Here is a 21,386-nt window from a genome sequence, read left to right on the forward strand (position 1 = left end):
TGGTTGTGTACTTGGTAAGGAACAGGAGGGTTGGTAGCCTGAAGGTATGATGCTATTGGTAAATAAGTCAGACTAATTATTATACACTGCAATTTTATAATGTATTTTCAAAACTTTTTTCATCTGCATAATTGTCTAGGGTCATGCACTATCTGACTTCTTTTTTTATTTTTATTTTTATTTTTTTGAGACAGAGCCTCAAGCTGTCACCCTGGATAGAGTGCTGTTGCATCACAGCTCACAGCAACCTCCAACTACTGGCTTAAGTGATTCTCTTGTCTCAGCCTCCCAAGTAGCTGGGACTATAGGTGCCCACCATAACACCCGGCTATTTTTTTTTTTTTTTTTTTTGTAGAGACAGAGTTTCACTTTATTGCCCTCGGTAGAGTGCCGTGGCATCACACAGCTCACAGCAACCTTCAACTCCTGGGCTTAGGCAATTCTCCTGCCTCAGCCTCCCGAGTAGCTGGGACTACAGGCGCCCACCACAACGCCCGGCTGTTTACCCGGCTATTTTTTGGTTGTAGTTGTCATTGTTGTTTGTTAAGGCCCGGGCTGGATATGAACCCGCCAGCTCTGGTGTATATGGCTGGCACTGAGCCACTATTTGACTTCTCAATACTTTCACAGACATTTGAATAAGGCTCAGAGAAGTTAAGGGATTTTCCTTTGTGGCTATTTACAGGTAACATTGGCACTAGAATCCAAGTCTCTTGGCTCCTGGTTTCACGTTCTTCCAGCTTGTCAGAGAGATACTTTTAATATAGAGGGCTGGGACCCAGAGGCATCAGGCCTGCTGAAGAGGGAGGTAGGGCCAATGGCAGGAGCCTGGTATAGGGATGTGAAGATGGCCTGAAACTCTCCCTCCACAGGTCTTACTGACTGGGAAACATTCCACGATCCAGAAGTTCCACTTCTGGGTATAAACCCACCACAGTTTCTGTGCTGGGCTCTGAGCACATTCTCACTCAGAGGTATTCCCACCCCCTCCTCCCTCAAGAGTGCATAATGGCCACCAAAGGATAGGCACAAGAATGTTCATACCACTTTTATTCATAATCACCCAGAATGAGAAACAACTCAAACGTCCATCAACAGGAAAAAACGATAAACTGTGATACATCTCCACAGTGAATATTACTCAGCAATAAAAAGGAACTATTGATACATACAATAGCAGGGATGGATCACAAAGGTGTATGGTAAACACAAGAGGCCAGTCTCAAAAGAGCACATTCAATGACCAAAACCAGAAGGACAGGAATCACACCAGTGGTTGCTTCTAGGAGTTGGGAGAGACTAACTGGAAGGGGGTTCAAGGGAAGTTTCTGGAATGATGAAAATGTCAAAATGTTCTTTATCTCGATCTGGGTGTTGGTAATCATGCACATGATTACTTTAAGATTTGTACACTTAACTACATGCAAATTATACCTCAAATTAAAATACAGCTCAGCTTTTTTTTTTTTCTTTTGCGCTTTTTGGCCAGGGCTGGGTTTGAACCCGCCATCTCCGGCATATGGGGCCAGCACCCTACTCCTTTGAGCCACAGGTGCCACCCCTACAGCTCAGCTTTTTAAGAATGAGTCAGATGAAGAAGGAAAAGGAACGATTTTAAAGAGCTGAGTATGGAGGTGACATCCTAGTAGGTCACCAACTAGTAAGGTTACCAGTTGTCCTGATCTGTCTGAAACTGAAGGGTTTCCTGGAACATGTGATTTCAGTGCTAAAACTGGGAGAGTCCTGGGCAACTGGTCACCCAGCTCCTATAAAAGTAGGGAACTGAAGGGGAGTTTTGACTCTTTGGCAGAAGGGCTGGACTTCTTTAGTCTCCAAGCTCAGGAACTGCTCCACTGGGGTCAGACCGGGGTCAAGGCATCACTAGCTGACCTCAGGAACATCAGGGGTAAGGAGGCAACTTTGTTCCCTGGTACCCTCCTCAAGGTTCCTGACCCTCTAGGACAGAAAGGGGTAGGAGCAGTGCTGCTCTTAGAGGGAGAAGGCCCGGAGACTGAGTTGAAGCAATTGAGCTGTTGAGATTCTAAGCATCATGGCTTCTGTGCTGGGCTCTGAGGACATTCTCACTCAGAGGTATCCCTCCCCCTCCTCCCTCAAATGCCTGATCCAAGAAAATACCAAGGAAATACAATGATTTTGTGGAAGTCAAACAGAGACATGGGGACCCACTGGGGACAAACACTAGTACATCTCTTCATCCCACAGTGGTCACAAGCAGGCACTGTCCCCTCTCCAGTTTGCTTCCCACACCAACCATTGCTTGAAATTGGGGTGGAGAATGGTCCTCTGTATCTTCTCAGAGCATGGGACAGATAGATGGGGCAATGAGGGAGGGGCTCAGGGCTGGGCAACTTAGGGACATAGTGGAGAAGGCAAGAGGCTAGGAGCAGGAGTCTAGGAGGGCAGGCTCAGAAGTTCTCATAATGGTGAATGAAGTGGGCTTGGTCCTGCTTATTGATGAGCTGACAGGCCTTCTCTACATTCTTGGTCATTCCTGGTGGGCCACAGCTGAACACCCCAATCTTGCGCACCTGTCAGGGGATTGCATTTAGGACAGGCCTGAAGCCTTGAGATGTTTACTCCCTGAGGGAAAGCTGCTTCTTGAGCCTGGCCAGAATGACTGGGGCTTTGAGCCCAGGCCCTGAAAAGGAGGCTTGAGCTGGGGACCAGGGGCACATTGAAGTCTTGCTTCAATAGTTGACTCCATCCTGGGCCAGGGTGGGGGTGGGAGTTCTCTGCTCAGAAGAGAGATGCAGGGTGTTTGAGGGCCAGATGTCCTGGCGGGGGAAGGTAAGAGTCTCATGGTGGGAGGGGTGGGACTGACCTGTGGGTGGACCTCCTGCAGGGAGTTGAAGAAAGGCTCAAAGGGAGGTCGACCAAAGTGGGTGACAGAACGCAAACCCGTGAACAGACTCCGGTTCAGCACCTTCTGGAAGTGCCGCTCACAGATGTACTGGGGGCACAGGAGAGGTTAGGTCCAGGATCAGGGTCAGTGCCCAGCCTGAGTCCGCTCACAAACAACCCAAGAGACAGAGACTGGGGTAGGCTTAGTGCTGAAGGTTGAGAGTCAGGACAACCAGCTCTGTCCCTCCTGCCAGCTAAGCCTGGCTGTTCACCCACCTGCCCTGGCCATCTGGCCTTCCCCTGCAAACTCACCTACCTGCCAATCTGCCCTGCCTGGCCAGCCCTGACATACCAGCATGGTGGTCCTGAGGTCGAACTTCTCAGCCAGCTGGGTGATATAGATGTGCACAGACACCAGGTCCTGGTGGTCATTCTCCTCCACTTCCCTGATGATGTCAGCCAGCCACTCGAACTGCCGCTGGGTCCGCGTCACCCAGATGAAGTAAATCTGGGGACATAAATCTGGAGCTTAAGTCCCAGCTCAGCTTAGACTCCCTACATCCCAGGTGCCCTTGCCTGAGAGGCAGAAAGGCCCTAGACTACCCACAGACGCCAAAGCCTGGCAGGACCCACCAGCCTGATCCCAGGCTTCCAACTGACAGGTCCCAGCAGAGGATCTTCTGGCTACACCTCCAACCCTCCCTCAAAGTTTGGCATATGAACTAGTGTGCATGAATGGCCCTATAGACCCAGGGCCTAGAGTCAGGAACTTTCTATCACCCTCCTCTTCTGTTATGTAGGAACACAGTCAGGTTGCCTATCTTCCATGTGAAGAATAGAGAAGAGACACTCACCTTTTTACAGAGCATTTGGCTGCCCAAAGATGACTTGAAGACCAGATCTTTGAGGATAGAGGCAAAAGGGGTAACCCCAATGCCCCCTCCCACCAGCACAGACACCTCAAACTTATGCCACTCCTGGTGACCCTCTCCAAAAGGTCCATCGAGGTACAGCTGCCAAGAGAAGGGGAGATGAGATGAGTCCAGCCCTGCCTCAGCTTTGAAGCCAGAAGTGCTGGGAGGAGGACATAGAGTACTCTAGCCTCTTCTGAACACCCCAGACCTCTCTTAGCCTGGCCTTAATGGGCCTGGAGCTTCCAGTCTCAGGATAAGGGAGTACAGAGACCCTCTGCCAATGTCAGAGGCCCCAAAGAGGTTTCCTAAGCATGGGCACCTTCGGGTATCTGGCACAGCCATTGTCCTGTGGGGATGAGTAGATCTCCCTGAGGCGAGTGGTCCAGGGCCCCACTGCCCGGATGTGCAGGCTGAGCGTGTCCTCATGGGGTGCAGAGGTCAGCGTGAAGGGGTGGTACTCAGTGGTCCCCAGAGCCAGGCAGGCGATCCGCACCCACTGCCCAGATTTGTATTCAAAGCCCTGGGGCCGCTGGAACTGCAGGTAAGTCACTCCTGGGGGTCACAGGCAGGGAAGGGCACAGATCTGAACGCCTGCCCTGGGACCTGACGACTTGCCACACTCCTGAGGCCCAGGAGTAGTTACATGGTCTGACCAAGTGAGCCTCCTGGGGCTGGAAGTAGGAAGTCCCACTTCTTCTTTTCTCCTCCCTCTTCCCACCATGGATCCCAGCCTCATTCTACTGAATAGCAAGCTTCTAGATAAAGGGGCCTTGGGCTTCCCAGAGATCATCTCAGGGGTTACCAAACCTCCATCATTCAAGGATAACCTTCGTGATGGGTCATATCTGTACACCTCCTGTGCTGGCACTTATCTAATGCTTTTTCTCTAAATTGACTTATTTTTTTCAATTTGATTTATCTTGACAGGAAATTTTATCGCTAAAGTAAGTAGAAAACTAGTATCATGTGCTCTAAGTGGAAAGCAACATGTTTTGTGACCAAATTTTAGCTGGTTTATTGCTTGGCCACAGTTGGGCCTCAGACCACTCTGTCTAGAATGAAGAAGATCAGCAAATGCTTGAGAGTAGAAAGGCACACCAGCACCACTCTGAGACTTCATTCTTACATAATCCTGATTGAAATAAAACTGACAGGAGATTTATTTTCCTACAATGTGAGTCTTGTGACACCTAAAATCTTTTGCCATCCTCCACAGTGAGATCAATCCCCATTTTGGCCAATGCTGATTCTCGGTAATAAACTGGCAATCTAGGCAGGCCATTTGCTTGTCTCTGAGAGAATGGATGTGAGAGAGATACATGGCCTACTGCCCCGCACTTCCCCTCCCTTGGGGCCACACACGGGGGTTTTTCTCATCCTCAAACTCCTCTGAATGCACTTTCAGTGGCCTCTCCTTTCTGCCTGCAACTCTCCTGAGAGCTCAGCACAGCCCTTCCTGGGTTGGCATTTCCATCAGGAAAGCTCCAGGAGTGCCTGAGGGTGTCAGATGCAGCCCAAGATGACTGAGCTGTCTCCTGCCTCTGATGCTCCCCACCTGGGTCAGGCTAGGCCTGGTACCTGAAGGCAGCAGCTCTGCCTTTACCACGTTGATTTCCACCTTCTTTCTGCTCAGGCTCACCAGCTTGTCCCCCCCGTAGATGATTGCTGGGATCAGGAAGTAGATGTGGAAACGTGGCAGCTGAATCAGGGCATAGCTGCCGTGGATGATGAGCTAGAGACATGGCCAGTCAGTACCACTCAGACCCAGCCAGGCCTCCACCCTGTACCCCCTTGCCCTGGCATTAGGCCTGGGCTGGATAGACTTGGCTGGCCGTGGCTTTAGAGTGTGGGTGTCAGATCTCAAGGTTTCATTCTGAGATCTTGGGCCCAATTCTCCCTGCTCCCTCCTTCACCACCCTCAGCCCTGTACCTATCCTGAGTGCCCTGCTCCACAGGCTAGCCTAGCCCAGAGAAGTCCCTCACCAGGGCATAGAGCAGGATGTAGAGGTGGTGGGTCAGCCAGAAGCCCCGGAAGCTACGGCGGCGGAAGTGGTGGGAGGCAAAGACATACATGATGGCCAGGACCAGGAGCAGCAGCACTCCTGTCATGCCTGTGGGCAGGAGGACAGGGTCAGCAAGTAGTCTCGGGACTTCATCCTGGGCTGAAAATATAACAGAGCAACCCCATATTCTGCCCTCCTTCCTCTCTCATCCCTCTGGGGGGCCCCAGAACACTTTGTCTGAGGGGCTAGAGCTGGAGTTTGTCCTGCAGGCACGAAGGGAACCTCAAGGCCACTATAACAAGTGTGTACTCGTGGAGGGATGGAGACAAAAGCAGAAGTCCTCAGACAGAATCCCCAGATCCCACACATAGCCCCACTCCCTACCTGGGACGGTCTGAAAGAACCACACATAGAACTTCCAGGGAAGCTTGGACCTGTGGGGCAAAGGCACATGGAGCCGCTGGCTGGGGCAGGAGGAGATCTGCCTCTCTCATCCACAGTATGACTCCATTCCTGCTGGCCCTGACTACTGAGTTTACTGGGCCTCTATTCAGATAGCCAGAAACCTTTCCCAGGAACATGGCACATAGCCTCCCTGGTTTCACCCTCCACACTCTCAGCAATTTTTCCTCCTGTGTTATCCTGAATTCTGTTGCTACAGTTGACCCTTGTTTCCTTGAATGGTTGGCTCATTTTTCCGTGAGCTCTGTGTGGGCAGAGATTTTTGTTTTGTTCACTGTTCTACCCCTAGCATTAGAACAATACAATACCAGGCACATAGTAAGTGCTCAATAAACAGTTGTTGAATGACTGACTGCATGTATCTTGACATCTCTACTTGCTGGCATCTGGATGGACACATGGAACATGCACCATAAATGCCCAGTGAATAGATGAAAGGCTGAGATGGCAAGTTGTATGACAGAGTCTCTAACTTCATCTCCCAAACACCTTTCTTGGACAATCATAGCCAGCTTTCTTCCTGAAGGCAAGAAAGTCACCTTTCAGCTTCCCCAAGCTTTGTACCTTCACTCAGTGAGGGGCTAAGTGTCTGCAGTGGTACCATCTATTTTGTTTCTGTTATACCCTTAGGCCCACTCCAGGAGTCCCAGGGAGACCTTCCCCAGAACTCACCCATCGTTCACAAAGACGTTGGGGAATACGCAGGCCAGCAGGCTCAGGGGGCTGACTGAGAAGATGTAGACATTGACTGCATGACCAGCACTGTGCAAAACTGAAGGAGACCTTGTTAGTAATGCCAACTGGAGCCACCTCTACCTCCGACCCCAAGGGAAAGAGGAGGCACGTGGAGGAGAGACGGATGGAAGTGTAAGGAAGGGTAAGAGCCTAAGGAGCTAGACCCAGGGGGTGCAGCAAAGGCGAGGTTGCCCAGGAGCCACGTACTGGCCAGGACAACAGCAGCCATGGCGATCCAGCGGTGGAAGTCCACAGCGGCGTCAAAGGGCACGTAGCGGTTGAGGAAGGTCTCTCGCAGGAAGGTGATGAGGTTGCGGCACATGGTGAGCAGGATGTAGGAGAACATGAAGGAGACGCTGGCTGCTGTGCCCCGCGACAGGATGATGCCCACATAGGTGGTCTCTGCAATGTCCGTGGGTGGCGAGGCAAAGGCATAGTCTGGTGTGGGAGTGGGGGTAGATCAGCATGGCACAGTAGGCCAGGGTAGGGAACCCGTGTCAGGTGTTGAGGACCAGAGAGAGGGCTCTCCACTCCTTCCTGGGGGTCAGGGTCCGCTCCCTGCCCACTGCCTACAACCTGGATCTCTTACAGTAAGCACGCTCTGCAAACAGGCCAACACAGATGGCTGAGAAGATGGCCACACACACGATGTGCCTCCGGTAGTTCTCCACAAAGCGCTTGAATTGCTGCAGCTTCCGGGCCAGGAGGCCTCGCTGCATCTTCTCTTGCAGTGCCTCAGTGTACAGCTGGGAGGAGGGCACCACCACCCTGGAGGAAGGGAAGGCCTTCCCTAAATGCCAGTCCATGAAAGGCAACATGGTGATCTGTCAGCGGCCAGGATGGACCACAACTGATGAAGGGAAGAAAGCATTTGGGGGGTCCTCCCAGGGAGGCCCCACATCCCTTGAATCTTTTTACCACCATCTTCATTTGCTCTACCCAGCCCCTCCTTTCCTGCTACTCCACCTCCTCCTCACATTTGTTCTGTCCTTCTCTCTTCCTATACTCTGCACAGGCCTCACTGCTGTGGCCAAGGCAGGCAGGAGTCAGGGGACCCCTTACTACATCCTGATGTTACTTCTGAGCCAGGTCCCCTGCCTGGAGAATGGGGTGCAGAGGTTGAGAGAGGATGAGACTCATTCAATATTATAACCCCCTACTTGGGTCAGGGACAAATAGAATGAGACTCAGGATGGTTCTTTATAAGTCAAGAGGTGTGGGCAGGGCCTAGAGAACCTGAGACTTCTCTCATATCTTCTTGGGCACAGGGACCTGGAAAACACTCACTTTTTGCCAAACCTTTTCTTCAGCATAGGAGCTTCTGAGGCAGGGAGCCTTATTCCCTCGGAATAGGAGCTGAGGAAAAGAAAATGGGGTCTGTCCTCCTCTTTGTCTTTGCAGTCAGAAGAAGAACTGCAAGATTAGAGCTTGGGGTGGAGGCAGAGGGTAGGCTCCTGCAACCAGGCAGGGGGCAAGGTAGAACAAATGAATGTGATTTGGTCATCTGTTTTATAGAGTGATTCTGGCCTGGAATGGTAGGGAGAGAGCCAGGCTCTAGAGCAGCATGTGGCGAACATGCTGGAGCTCCTTTCTGAGGGCAAACATCTTCCTTCATTTTTCTGCTGGGGACCTAGCCAAGGAGACCTGACAGTTCCCCACTCCTGCTCACCATTCTCTAGGAGTCCGAGTGATGAATGAGACTCGAGAGTTGATGTTTTGTTTAAAGATATCTCCAATACCTGGAGAGGAGGACAAGAGGCTGGGCAGGCTTTCCCACCAGGGCAGTGGAGTGGGGTGGGAGGCTTCCCTCTCCCCCACCTCTGGGAAGGCTGCCAGGGCACTTGCCAGTGACTTGGACATGTGTAGATCTCTGGTTCCAGCCCTGTTCCCATGCTCCCTACATAAGCACCTATTGAACCCAGGGCAGAAAATCTGGCAATTTTGTGCAATTAGAAAAGAGGCCCTCTCTGTGTAGATGCAACCCAGAAAGTCCTTTGTGTAAAGAAAATAGTGCCTCTCCTTCTGGCCAGATACATCTCTGACCAGTGGCCATGGCTCTGAGCAGTGTGTAGGCTAAAGTTCAGCCTGCTCCTTAGCCCCAGTGGTCCTCTTTGTGCAGCACGTATCTTGCATATAGTACATGCTGCCCATGATTACACAAGCTTGAAGCTTGGCTCTGTACCAAGCACCAAGGACTCAGAAGAGTAAGACCTGGGTCTTGTTCACCAGGAACTCTCATTTTGACTCCAATCATTCCTTACATACTCACACACCTCCACCTTTGATGCACAGCTGTGTGTTGCGGAGCTCACTGTCATGGTCCCGCAGCATGAAGTGGAAGTCCTCCCACGTCAGCTCCTCCTTGTCCTGGAAGCCTGATTCCCGGAACATCGACTCCACCACCTCGGCCAGCTGGGCCTTCGACAGGCAGTTGTTGGAGATTTCGATGAAGGACCTGGGAGAAGACCAGAGGCAGGGCAGCCCGTCACCCGTGAGGTCAGGCTTGGGCAGGTGCAGGGCGGGTCAGGTCCCAGATTATCTAGTGTGGTTACCAGTGACCCAGGAAATGGCACTGAGAAGGTGTTCATCCAGTCTGCAGCTGACACTAAGCTGGGTGGGGTGGCCACAGGCTCAAAAGGCAGAACATAACTGAAAGTGACCTTGACCAAGTAGAGAAAGCAGCCCTCAAACAGGGGGGCATCTGCAACTGGGATGAATGTCCACTTAGAGAAGGGATATGTGCTGGGTGTGCCATGGCTCTCTCTTGTGGCAGGCTGTCTGCCTCCTCTCTTCTATTGAGGCCTCCCACACCTCCCCTTGGGTCCCACTTTCAAGTCTGGTGGGGGCATCAGACAGCAGAGAGGGGTGTAGCTGCAGCACTGTTGCTTCCTTGTACCAACACCCTGCGGCACAGACAGGAGTGTCTCCACACCCAATCTGATGGCACCCACAGTGGCAGCTACTGTGGCTAAATTCTTTTCTCTCTCTCTCTTTTTTTTTTTGTTGTTGTTGTTGCAATTTTTGGCCAGGGCTGGGCTTGAACCTGCCGCCTCTGGTATATGGGGCCAGTGCCCTACTCCCTTAGCCACAGGCACTGCCCTAAACTCTTTTCTTAGGCTGTGGTTTGGGACAAAAATAAACTGACCATGCAAGTCTGTGTAAGGCCAGCAGAAAAAGACCTGGGCCCACATGATACAGCAAGCACAGCAATCATATTGAAAATGACATCCCAAGACTAAGCAAGATCCACACTGAGTTACAGGATGTGAAGGTGGAGCTCAGCCCTTGGTGGCATGAACCCTCTCCTAGATTCTCTGGAGACCCCCAGCCCCGGGGCCAGGGCTACAATGACACATCCAGTCAGGTACAGACTGCAATCAGCTTTGCCTGTTTAGAAGCCCATGTTCAACTGGGATATCTGGACTATAGAGTGGTATGGCAGTTAAGTGGCATACTTAATACTGGAAGAGATAAGGTAAATGAATTTAGGCTATTTTATTTACTGTGTATATTCATTTGCTCATCCATTTCATCTTGTCTTATTCAGTTAGCTATGTGTCGAATGCCGGCTATGTGCCAATCACAGTGCAGAGGAGGTGGATTCAACAAAGAACAAAGAGAGACATGAGCCTTGCCTTATGGGCATGAGAGGGGGCTGTGTTACTGAAGCATTATATTCAGGAAGGAGAAATCTATGATGCTCAAAGCTGGCGTTTTTTTGGCATGTCAAACTAGTAATGTCTTAAGAAGCAAGATGACCTTCACAATCACCAAGATACAGAAACAATCTAAATGCCCACCAACCCAGGAATGGATTAACAAACTGTGGTATATGTATACCATGCAATACTATTCAGCCATAAAAGAGATGGAGACTTTACATCTTTTGTATTAACCTGGATGGAGTTGAAGAACATTCTTTTTAGTAAAGTATCACAAGAATGGAAAAGCAAATATTCAATCTACTCAATACTAATATAAAGCCAGTAGATGATCTAATACATGCCCACATAAGAGAAAAACTCAATTCTATTCAAGTTGAGGGGAGGAAAAACAAGGAAGGAGCTAGAGGGGAGGAGAGAGGGGATTAGTGTGCTCCCACTTAATGGGCATAAGGCAAGGGTATATGGCACACCTACAAGAGGAACTCTACCTAACAAATGCAAACATTGTAACTGAGTTTTACCCTCACATTAACCTGAAATTAAAAAAAAAAAAAAAGAAGCAAGATGACAGAAGGGTTGGAATATAGAGAAACTTATCACTCCTATCATAGTGATGAAGATTAGAAGAGCAACCAAGGTCATACATCCATTATTTCTTTGGGAAAGCATGGTGTTGGGCTAGGCATGCTGTGAGAGGGTTTACAAAGGTCCAAAGGCATCCAGAAGGGATTTGTGGACTTTTGTTGTTGGTTATATTAGTGTTTTTTTTTGTTTGTTTATTATATACATAATTTTTTTTTTTTAACTTGGGAGACTTTTTTCTGGCTGGTGCTGAAAGTGCTGAAAATGCTGGGCAGGTAAACTTTGAAGCTGGATGCACTGTCTAGGTCTCCTCTCAACATAGATGGCCAGCCAACCTCCTTACCAACCCTCTGCTGACCTGACCTGTTTTCTTGTTTAAAACATCAGGACATCTCAGGATTGGCAGGGCCCATCCCATACCGCATCATGGTGAAAAATTCATCCTTGGAAAGGAAGCCATTTTCATCCAGGTCATACATGGTAAACATTAGGCGGGACTTATCTTCTGGGGAGCCTAGGAAGAAGGGGATGCAGGTCACCTTCCTGCTGAAAGACCCTGGCTCTTTGATAGCCCACCACCTCCCAACCCCCTACCTTTCATGAAGATCACCAGGATGTCCAGGAACTCCCGGAAGGACAAGTAGCCATTGCCATCCTTGTCAGCCAGAGAGAACATGGACTCCACAAACATGTCCTGGGGCTTGAGGCCCAGGGACTCAGCAAACTCAGCCCTACTCAGCTCACATGTAAGAGCCTCCCGCACCTTCTGGGATGAGTCCAAGGGCAGGGTCCCCGCATCCTCCTGATTGATATCCAGCACCTACATTTGGGCAATAGCAGAAAGAGGGAGAAAAGGAGGTGAGACCTGGGCTGCAAATAGTTCAGTGACCCTTCCACCTTCCCAAAATCTAAATCAGAAAGGTTGAGCCCTAGTGGCGGCTCCTGATCATTAGATATACTGATGGGGGCCTCTGTTCTCCTGTAGAGGGGCTAAATGGAATCTCTAGCAGTCGGCCCATTTCTCCCTTGACCCACAGTGGGGATAGCGCTGGAGTGGGAAGTGGGGAGCAGAGAAAGGGGCAAAGTTGGGAAATGCAAAGAGAGAACTTATACTGGAAACAGAAGATGTGAAAGACACAGTGGACAGAAAGAGCTAGGGCTATGCTCTTTACCAGTTCAGATAGGGCTGCCATGTGCCTGTGATTTGGTCTCTGCCCCTCTGAAGAGAGTTTAAAAGTCACATATAACTATCATTTGTTAAATGCCTACAATGTACAGAGCGCTTGGCTTAAGCCAGCGGTTCTCAACCTGTGGGTCGCGACCCACAGGAACTGTATTAAAGGGCCGCGGCATTAGGAAGGTTGAGAACCACTGGCCTAAGCACTGTACTATTCTTCAAACATTAGAGTGCATTAGAATCACCTGGAAGTTTTGTTAAAACACAGATGTCTGGGCCCCACCCAGAGTTCCTGATTCAGTTTCCCTGAGGAAGAACCTAGAATTTATACAGTAGAACCTGTGTAAATTGACCACCCAAGGGACTACAACAAACCAGTCAACATATGGAGGTGGTCAACATAAGGAACCAGGCCTATTGTTACTGGTATGCACATGTGTTGCATGCTGGTCTATGAAAATAAGGTCAACTGAAGGAGGTGATCAGTGTAGGGAGATGGTCAACTACTGAGATTCTACTGTATTTCTAACAAGTTCCCAGTTGAGGTCAATGCTGGTTCTAGGGGCCAACCTTTAAGAACCACTCAAGTAGACTATCTCACTGAACCCTCAGGACAATGCATTGGGATGGATACAATTTTAATCACTGTTTTATAGATAAGAAAACAAAGATACAAAGCAAAAATGATGTGATTTGCCCAACGTCATGCAGCTAAGTGGCAAAGCCAAGATTGAAGCAAGGCTGTCTCCAGACCATAGCTTAATGCACCCACGTGGAGTTCTATCTGCCCCAGTTTCTTCCATCCCCTGGACCAGGCCCATCTTTAAAAGGCACAGGTTATGGCACCTGAGCAAAAAGATGTCTGAAGAAGATCTCCAGGATGCATCCCCGCTGCTGCTTGGTCACAGCCTTCCTGAATAACTCTCTCTCACCCATCTCAGCCACATGGAGGCCCAGCTCCCAGCGTGAACACAAGTCCTGCAGTTGTTGCACAAAGGTGTCCCGCTCCTCTCCAGAATTAAACCACAGCACCTGGGTGGGAGGAGGGTGCTCTTACAGCTCAGCTCCTCAGAGCTCAGGATTCTGTTAAACCTCCCCTCAAAGGGCCTTAGGTTGAGGGAAGGAAAAAAGAGGTCCCCCTTCCACACCCCATGCTTCCAGGCTGGGGCCAGGTGGTAGCCTGAGGGGTTCAGAGTGAGTCTGGGGGTCTTCACAGGGGAGCTGTGCAGCTGAGGGCAGGGTGGCCCTCACTTGTGAGAGGGGAGGTGCTGGGGGCAGCCCAGGCAGGGGAGGCAGGGTGAGCCTCACCAGGTCATACTCCTTGGGGATCTTGAGCAGCAGCGTGCGGCAGCCTCGGTTGCTGGACAGGATGAGGTTGACCTGCTGTGGGGGCCGCAGCTGGACTATGCGGAGCACAGCAAGATTCCTGTCCAGGACCTGCAGCCTGTCTGAGAGCAGCTGGATGGTGATGGGATAGCTCCTCTCCTTGGGGCCTGGCCACTCCATTGCTGGAGAAGAGAAGATTGGGCAGAGTAGTTCAGTCTCCAGGCTCTCGTCCTCAGGTTAGTTGCACTGGGTCTGAGCAGGCACCCTGAAGCCTTTCTCCCCACTCTGTAACTTGGTCCCTTCTCCCAGGCTCCCCATTGTCCCTCTCTCCCACCCTCCCCTCAGCCCCACCTCACCAGGCACTCCATCTTTGGCTGCTTCCTTCTTCATACTCTCTTTGCCTTTCTTTTGTAGTTTCTTGCGCTCTTTCCCTCGGAGATAAGCCACCATCCCAGAGAAAAGCAGACTCACTGAAAGGGATCAGAGGCAGCTGGTGGGGAGGGAGCCCCTCACAGGCAGCTTCACTGAGGCCCAGGGTGCTGCCCTCTCCCTTCACAAGGCTCCCTGTGCCTGGCCTCAAACTGCAGGAAGGAGCTAGCCCTGCAGGCCAACAGGTAAGGCCAGTCTGTGGAGACTGAAGAAGAGAGACAGGGCAGGGGTGAAGAGCTCACCTAATGGAAGGCAGCAGAGGGCCACAATGGTGATGCCAAAGCCAGGGCCACTGCCCTCAAAGAAGTCAAGCACAGTAAGGGGCACACAGAGGGGCAAGCCTTCAGTTGTGAGCTGCCGGGGCTGAGGGCAGGGCGCACCTGAGGGGGAAGACACGGAAGACCTTAAAGTCTGAAGATCTCACTCCTTGGTCGGGCCTCCTTCTCTTCGGTCTTGTGAAGGACCAAGGTATTCTCTTTCCTCCCCAGGCCCACACCCCTGTAACTTAGTCCTCTCCCCTATCTTGTCTCTCCAGGTCAAGTATCCACCCAGCTTGAACACAGGGTGCAGCCTGGATGCCAGTTCAATCCCTACCGTGGGAGCCAGCCCAACACCTCCCTGCCTGACAGAGAAGGTGCCTGGCTCTCTGGGCAACACAATGGCCACTGTCACTTGTGTTCTTCCAGACCACTCACCTTCATGCCAGAAAAAGACATTGGGCTGCAGGGCACTGGGGTTAACTTCAGTGACAGCTACCAGCACATCCCGCAGGGTAGTATTTCTGATTTCTGCAATCTCCTCCTTGGAGAACAGCCTAAGATGGGAAAAGGATGTCAGGATGGGAAGGGGATACAGGCTGCCAGCAACCGTAGGCCCAAGGACTCAGATGAGAAAAGAGACCCAGAAGGGCTAGGGAAGGGTAGTGAGGTGGGCTAACAATCATAGTCTCCTGGGCTCTAAGGCTAGGCTGAGGGTCTGGGCCCAGGCTGAGGCGGAGTCTGAGATGGGGGTCCAGGCAGGCCTCACCCATTTCTGGTGTTCTCAAACCAGTAACGGTCACCATCCCGCAACCGCACAAACTGGTTGAGGACGATGGTGCTGAACAGGGGTCCAGGATCCCCATGGCTCTCCAGGAGCCCCCCCAGAAGCAGCTCTAGTCGAGACAGGTCCTGGTCATACAAGGCTGCTGTGGCCTCCAGCACCTGGGACACCATGGGAAATGAGGAGTGAGAGTGAGGGTGTGTGGGGGTCAGGGGAGACAAGGCCAGCTACCACTGCCCCATCCCTCAAACACAGAATCCCAGCAGCTGCCTGGCTTATTGTTCAAGACTGGTCTCCTCTTCCTAAGCAGCCCCCCTTAGAGGGGTGAAAAGTCATGGAAGGATCCGTGTGTCCCTACCTACAGTGAGACCACTGTCAGGCAGCTGAGGACTATATCCTGTGACCTTTGCTATTCAGACTGCCTGGTCTCTATGAGTAGCAGCTTCAGAGGTACCCAACCCTTGGAGTGGGACCCCGCAGGAACAGGACAATGGCACCCAACCCAGGTGCCACTCTGAAGTACAATGTAGTAGTTAGGAACTTACTCTCCAGTCAGATGGCTGAATGTAAATCTTGGGTCTACAATTTACCAACTGTGTCATTAGTAAAATGGAGACAATGATAGTATCTATCTTATAACATTATGTAGATTAAGCCAACATATGCAAAGGATTTGGAGCACTATTACCACAGAAAAGCTTTGGCTGCCATTATAATCATTCCTTACCTGGGGGTCCACATTAGGGTTGAGGTCACTCCAGTTCTTTGGGGTCTCTAACCCCAAAGCCAGCAGGGCCTGGCGGTAGCTGGGTAGCCCCATGTCTCGGCCACGTTGGATGCTGCTAGCTATGTAGTCTGTGCGGGAGAACTTGCCAGGGCCAGGCCAGTAATCTGAGGAGGAGAGAAGACCAGACTATGGGCTCAGTCCTCCCAACCCTTCTTTGTCCTGCAGCCTTGCATTCAGCTGTGGGCACTATAGCCCTTCCCTCCTCTGGTACCCAGCACTCCTCTATATCAGACCCGCACCCATATTGACCTTGTCTGGGTGTGGAACCAATGTCACCATGTGCATTCAGGGGCAGTTTTTTTTCATAAGATCCTTCCTCTAAGACTCAAGATTGTTCTAGTCACCAAGCAGCAAACTCCCTATCCTATGCTTTCCTAACTTTAAGATGGAGCTGGATGAAGAACTTTAGAGACCTAATTAAGCACCAAAGAGATTATGGTGCCACCCACCCATACTCGGACATAGTTAATTTAAAATAAAAGTAACACAAAATTGTAAATTAAGCAAAAAGAAAAAAATATTTTCTTCTAATGGCTATTTTAAGTTTGTGTGTATATCTTTGTTCCTGCATCTTGAGTACCCCAAGTCTGCCTGTTGACTAACCTAGAAGGATTCCTGGGTTCCCTGACTTTCTGGCCCTCCGTATCTTCTGGCTTTGAACTTACCCCTCAGATCTTCAACCACTATCCTGTCTTCCAGCTCTGAAATCTGGGAGGCCATTCCCAGCAGCAGCTGACTCACCTCCTCGGTACTGTTCAGATTGGGGTTCTGGAAGTAAACAATTACTTAATATAGGCTCTAATTCCCCTACTCAGAAATCAATCCCTCTTAGCCTGGACCACTACAACTCCTCAGGACAAAGAGCCCTTAGCCAGGGCCAGACTTTCTTGAGCTGTTGTACCTAGATAATTTTCTCAATACTTCATCTCCCACCATCCCAGACCAGCAATACCCAACAACCAGAATGGTTACTTTCTCCAGCCTGTGTGAAGAGATTGACTTTGCCTAGCTTCCCCTGGCCCTGACCCCAGTCTGACCTCCCGAATCCAGTAGCTGTTGCAGACCCTGAAAGCTGGGGAACTGTCAAAATTCCTGTTCAGGACCTTCTGGAAATGACAACTGGCATTTCTGAAAGGAAGAATCAAGGATGTGGTGAGGGAATTTAGGGAAGAAGCTAAGACAAGGTTGAGTACAGTATACCCAGCCCATGAACTTGGACCTAGCGGAGATTTGGCAATGTGTGTTTACTGAAGAGCGAGTAGGGTCTTAGTCTACATAGGGTGGGGAGGGAAGGAGGGAAGAGGATGACCTAGCTCCTGGACACATCATACACTCAGCAACCAAAGTTTAGCTATTAGGAAAGAGGGGGGAGATTTCCCTGCTAAGACCAAACCTCTTACACCAGGGTCACAGTTTGAAGCAAATTCTGCTTCCCTTCCCAATAAAACTGGAGGCGTGTAAAAAGCACCATGCCCTCAAGGGGGGGGGGTGTCATTCTACACTTCTGCCAGTGTGCTGTGCCCCTCCCACCACAACACCCCCCCCACCTCATGTAGATGCCAGGGGGCACCATGGTGGAGAGGAACTGCTCAGAGGCCACCACAAACTCAGGGGAGATACTGGGGTCCAGAAATGGCTTGTATCCTGGGAGAAGGGGAGCAGACAGGACAGAAGAATTTAGCCTTCAAACCACCCCTACCTCTACCACCACCACCCCCAACAAACCCTCCTACAAGAGCTCCCATCCTCCCTCTCCACCTCCTCACCTGTGTACCCCGGGGGTGTTTTCTGCAGGAAGCTGGGCAGCCACTCATACAGAGCAATGTTCTGAGGGTCAGAGAGAGGGCAGGGGGAGGTCCACGTTGGACCTGGCAGGACCTGCACGGATCTGAGCCCAAGGAAGACTCAGGTGCAGAGGTGAGGATCAGGCAGGGGGTTCAAACAAGAGTGGTGTGAGGCCAGTCCTTACTAGGAACCAGGGGATGGGGGCGGGGGGCGCGGGACGGGGAGGCAGCTAAATAATAATCACAAGCAAAATCTCTCAAGAAAATAAGCCTTTGCCTCCTGTCCTTTAGAGAGCCATTTCCTAGGCCTTAGCTCCTTGGGGAGAGGTTTCTGGGAGGAGGTTGTCCAAGGACGGGCAGCTCTGCGGGGGACGGAGTCTCCCCTCCCGTGGACCTACAGGAGTCGCAGAGGTGCGGCCCGGCTGACCTGGTAGGTGGCGATGACCCTCTTGCGAGCGTGCTGGAACAGCTCCTCGTCCCCCCAGTCTGGGTGCTCGCTGGCCAGTCTCTGAGCCCACAGGTTGTGGTAGCGAAACCAGAGCAGGCCCAGCGCCTGCAGGAAGGGCTCCCGGTTCCCTCTCTCGGCCCCGAAGGCTGCACAGGGCGGCGTGGGGACGCAAGGCAAGAGATGAGAGCAGCGGCGGCGTGACCGAGGGAACCCAAAGGCTCAGAGCACCAGCCAGCAACCCGCGCCCCCTACACGCCGGTCCCGCGGCCTCACCGTACAGCCCCTGAGGTCCGCGCTGCCCGGTGGCCGGGTCCGGCGCGGCCCACATGAGCAGGGAGTTCTGCGAGTCTCGAGGGAAGGCGGGATCGGGCCCCGACGCCAGCCGTCCCCCGGAGAAGCTCCGCAGCGCGTCGCTCCAGGAGTGCGAGGAGCCATAGATGGAGCTGCCGTCCAGCCAGCCCGTCACGTCGTTGATCTGCGGGGCCAGGCGGCGGGTGAGCCGGGAAGCGGAGAGCGGAGGCAGGTGAGTGAAGGCGGGAGCCCGGGGCCGCACCTGCCTCGGGTCCCGCCCCGCTCCCGCCGCCGGTCGCGCCTCACCAGGTCCCGCGGGTTGCTGGGGCTCCGTCCGGTCTCGGGGTCCCAGCGGCTCCTCTGGAAAGGCAGCACCACGTCCCCGCGCTGGTCGGGATCGAACACGGGGTCTCCGGGCGGGATGCGGATGTTGAGGAACTCGGCGGGGCAGCCGGGCGTCTCCACGCTCACCAGGTCCGAGAGCACGTGATAGCCTGGGAGCAAGCGTGGGGCACAAAAAGGTGAGCAAACGCTCTGCATCGCTCTCTCCCTACAGTCCGGGTGACCCCCAAGCGTTCTCAGGTGCCAAAATACATTCCACTGCAAGCTCTGATCCCAGCGCTGTGGCTTAGCTTCAGTTTTCTATCATGCAAAATGGGAATATAGTACCCTTCCCACCTAATTCAAAGTGTTGTTGTGAGAATCAAACGATATAATTTATGTGAAGGCCCTCCGAGCCAGTCCTCCCCCCTCTTCAGAGGACGGCGGTTACAGGGTCGGCGCGGCGGCCCCGGGCATTTAGTTCCCAAGAGCTATAATAGGGATCCAGTGGCACTCCTAGGTTTGGGGTGAGGTATACGAAAAATACTAAGGGAGCAAATACTCCTGTCCAGATACCCCAAATTCCTCTGAAATAAAAGCAAGCTCGAAGTGCCGCTTAGCCGGCAGGAAGAGGCTGGCAATCTCAGATAGGTCTCCCGTGGACTTGTAGGAGGGCCTCGGGGCCCCTTTCTCAGGTGCTAAGCGAGCCGTCCCCACCCCATCTCCCTTTTTGCCCTCACCAAAGAAGACCCCCAGCACCGTGCGGTTGCGGAGCGATGCCAGCCCTGCTTCACCCTGCGTGGCGGCGTTGCTGAGACGGCGCGGGTTGGGGAGCAGCGGCTCCTCCAGAGCCTGATACACTCCATCAGCGTAATTGGCTGGTACGAGGCGATGCAGCCGGCTGCCTGCGGCAGGCAGAGAGCAGGACTTAGAACACTGCATCTCCCGGAAGCCCCCAAACCTCGCCCAGCTCCTCCCCCAACGCCCCACCTTCACTGACAAAAGCCTTTCTCCCGAGGGTCTCTGGGCCCCTGGCGTGCGTAAGATCGAGCAGCTTAAGAAGCCGGTTTGCTGGTCTCGTGTTCCCCTGGGTCCTCCCGCCAGACTTCCTTTGCAAGCTGAGGCCTCCCCCTACCCCGGCCCCAGGACGCACCTGCCGCGCCACGCTCATGGTGCCTCAGGTTGTTGAACCAGCCGTCATAGCGCTGCACTTCCCAGGGCAGTGAGAGCGTGTCCTGACCGCCTGTGGGCACAGACAGCTCCCTCAGCACCAGCCTTCCAGCGACTCCTGGGTACGCGCGGGCCTTAGCCGGCCCTTCCCCTGCTCGCAGAGCGCCCCCAACCGACACAAGGGGAGATTCTTGTGCCGTGTGGCGGGCGCGCAGGAAGTTTCCCATCCTGCTGAACTTCACTGGGACCCGGCCCGACCTTCTAACCTCAGGGAGCCGCTGCCTACATCTCTCCCTTCCCCTACTCCCAGGGGAAGTACTGAGTGACATACCGTAACTAGGGAGACTGACACTTACCCACTGGAACCAGGGATCCAGTCAGCAGAGCTCCCAGGAGCACCAGTGCCTCTAGTCTTGAGCAGAACATGCTGACTCTGCAGCGTGGGCGGCGGGAGGTTGCATGTGAGGGGGCATAGAACAGACGTGCCATATACAACCCTACAGCCGGCACTGGAGGAAGAGCACCAGCTATTTTTCACTTCTGAAGCAGTGCTGTTAGAAAGAAGCATCACCAGGACCAGCAACCGCACGCCATTCTTCCAGGACAATTGGCAGCTCTGGTGGCATTGCATTGTTCTCCATCCTCCACCCATTAGAAAGCTAACCCTGACCACAGGAACCCACTGGGCACGAGTCTTCTGGGGCATGTCAGTCCCAGGCAGGACTGGTCCAGCCTCCTAGAGCTAGCCTAATGCCTCAAATCCCTCACCCTCAAATCTCTCAGTCACCGTTTCTCCTGGAGGAGGAAGGGGCTACTGAGCTGGGAGCTTGGGACTCGCAGTTCTCCCTTAAACCACCTCCATCCCGAGTAATGAATGTCCTTGCCTGACGGGCCCTAAACTCCGATCCAACCCTCTGTTTTAGGGCTTCCGTCCAGCTCAGACATCTTCTTTCCTCTTAAAATCTTTGCTTCTAGGCTCTGCTTCCATGTCACTCCCCACCCCCACCGATCCTCAGTCTCCCTGGCTGCACTCTCACCCTCCTCTGGGTTCTCAGTCTCACCGCTGCACGGGAGTCCGCAGGTGACAGACCCGCGTCAAGTGTGAGCATCTGGGCCGGGCGCTCACCCTTCTGCTGTGGAGGCGGGGCTCTTATTTGCACTATGTCCTCCGCCCCTTATTTGCAGGACCTCCTACTTCTCTTACACCGCTGCTGGGCTGGAACTTCCAAGCCGCAAGCTCCTCACATTCCTATAAAAGGAGTCCGGGTTCCAACCAAATTCCAATGCAGCGACAATCCGCAAAGCTGGAAAAGTAACTGGCCACAGCCAGTGAGAAATAATTCCGCTTGCTGGTTAACCCAGATCTGTCGGGGCCAACCCTCTGTGCTT

General features: G+C 52.5%; 1 protein-coding gene across 4 annotated transcripts; it reads right to left on the reverse strand.

Annotated features, from left to right (window-relative positions):
• Positions 1 to 1,033: 1,033 nt before the first annotated feature.
• On the reverse strand, positions 1,034 to 21,194 carry DUOX2 (dual oxidase 2). Of its 4 annotated transcripts, none has more exons than XM_053593586.1 (34): positions 21,059 to 21,194; positions 20,354 to 20,548; positions 19,981 to 20,070; positions 19,568 to 19,732; positions 18,813 to 19,000; positions 18,489 to 18,690; positions 18,195 to 18,361; positions 17,750 to 17,810; positions 17,531 to 17,627; positions 17,021 to 17,111; positions 16,649 to 16,751; positions 15,924 to 16,087; positions 15,182 to 15,357; positions 14,851 to 14,969; positions 14,398 to 14,535; positions 14,083 to 14,196; positions 13,709 to 13,908; positions 13,247 to 13,432; positions 11,818 to 12,043; positions 11,644 to 11,737; positions 9,250 to 9,431; positions 8,646 to 8,715; positions 8,264 to 8,332; positions 7,566 to 7,744; positions 7,184 to 7,414; positions 6,914 to 7,013; positions 6,164 to 6,213; positions 5,760 to 5,887; positions 5,355 to 5,508; positions 4,096 to 4,328; positions 3,717 to 3,875; positions 3,215 to 3,370; positions 2,843 to 2,971; positions 1,034 to 2,549 (listed from the first exon to the last, which is right to left on the reverse strand). In XM_053593586.1, exons 2-34 carry the CDS (start codon positions 20,484 to 20,486, stop codon positions 2,427 to 2,429), a joined length of 4,677 nt encoding a protein of 1,558 aa, XP_053449561.1. In that variant the 5' UTR covers positions 20,487 to 20,548; positions 21,059 to 21,194; the 3' UTR covers positions 1,034 to 2,426. The 4 variants fall into 4 exon arrangements, with proteins under 4 accessions (XP_053449561.1, XP_053449564.1, XP_053449562.1 ...); XM_053593589.1 differs by having other exon boundaries at positions 20,354 to 20,537; positions 21,059 to 21,180; XM_053593587.1 differs by having other exon boundaries at positions 21,035 to 21,153.
• Between the last annotated feature and the right edge of the window lie 192 nt (positions 21,195 to 21,386).

This window comes from Nycticebus coucang, chromosome 6 (assembly GCF_027406575.1).
Source record: "Nycticebus coucang isolate mNycCou1 chromosome 6, mNycCou1.pri, whole genome shotgun sequence".
Taxonomy (NCBI): Eukaryota; Metazoa; Chordata; class Mammalia; order Primates; family Lorisidae; genus Nycticebus; species Nycticebus coucang.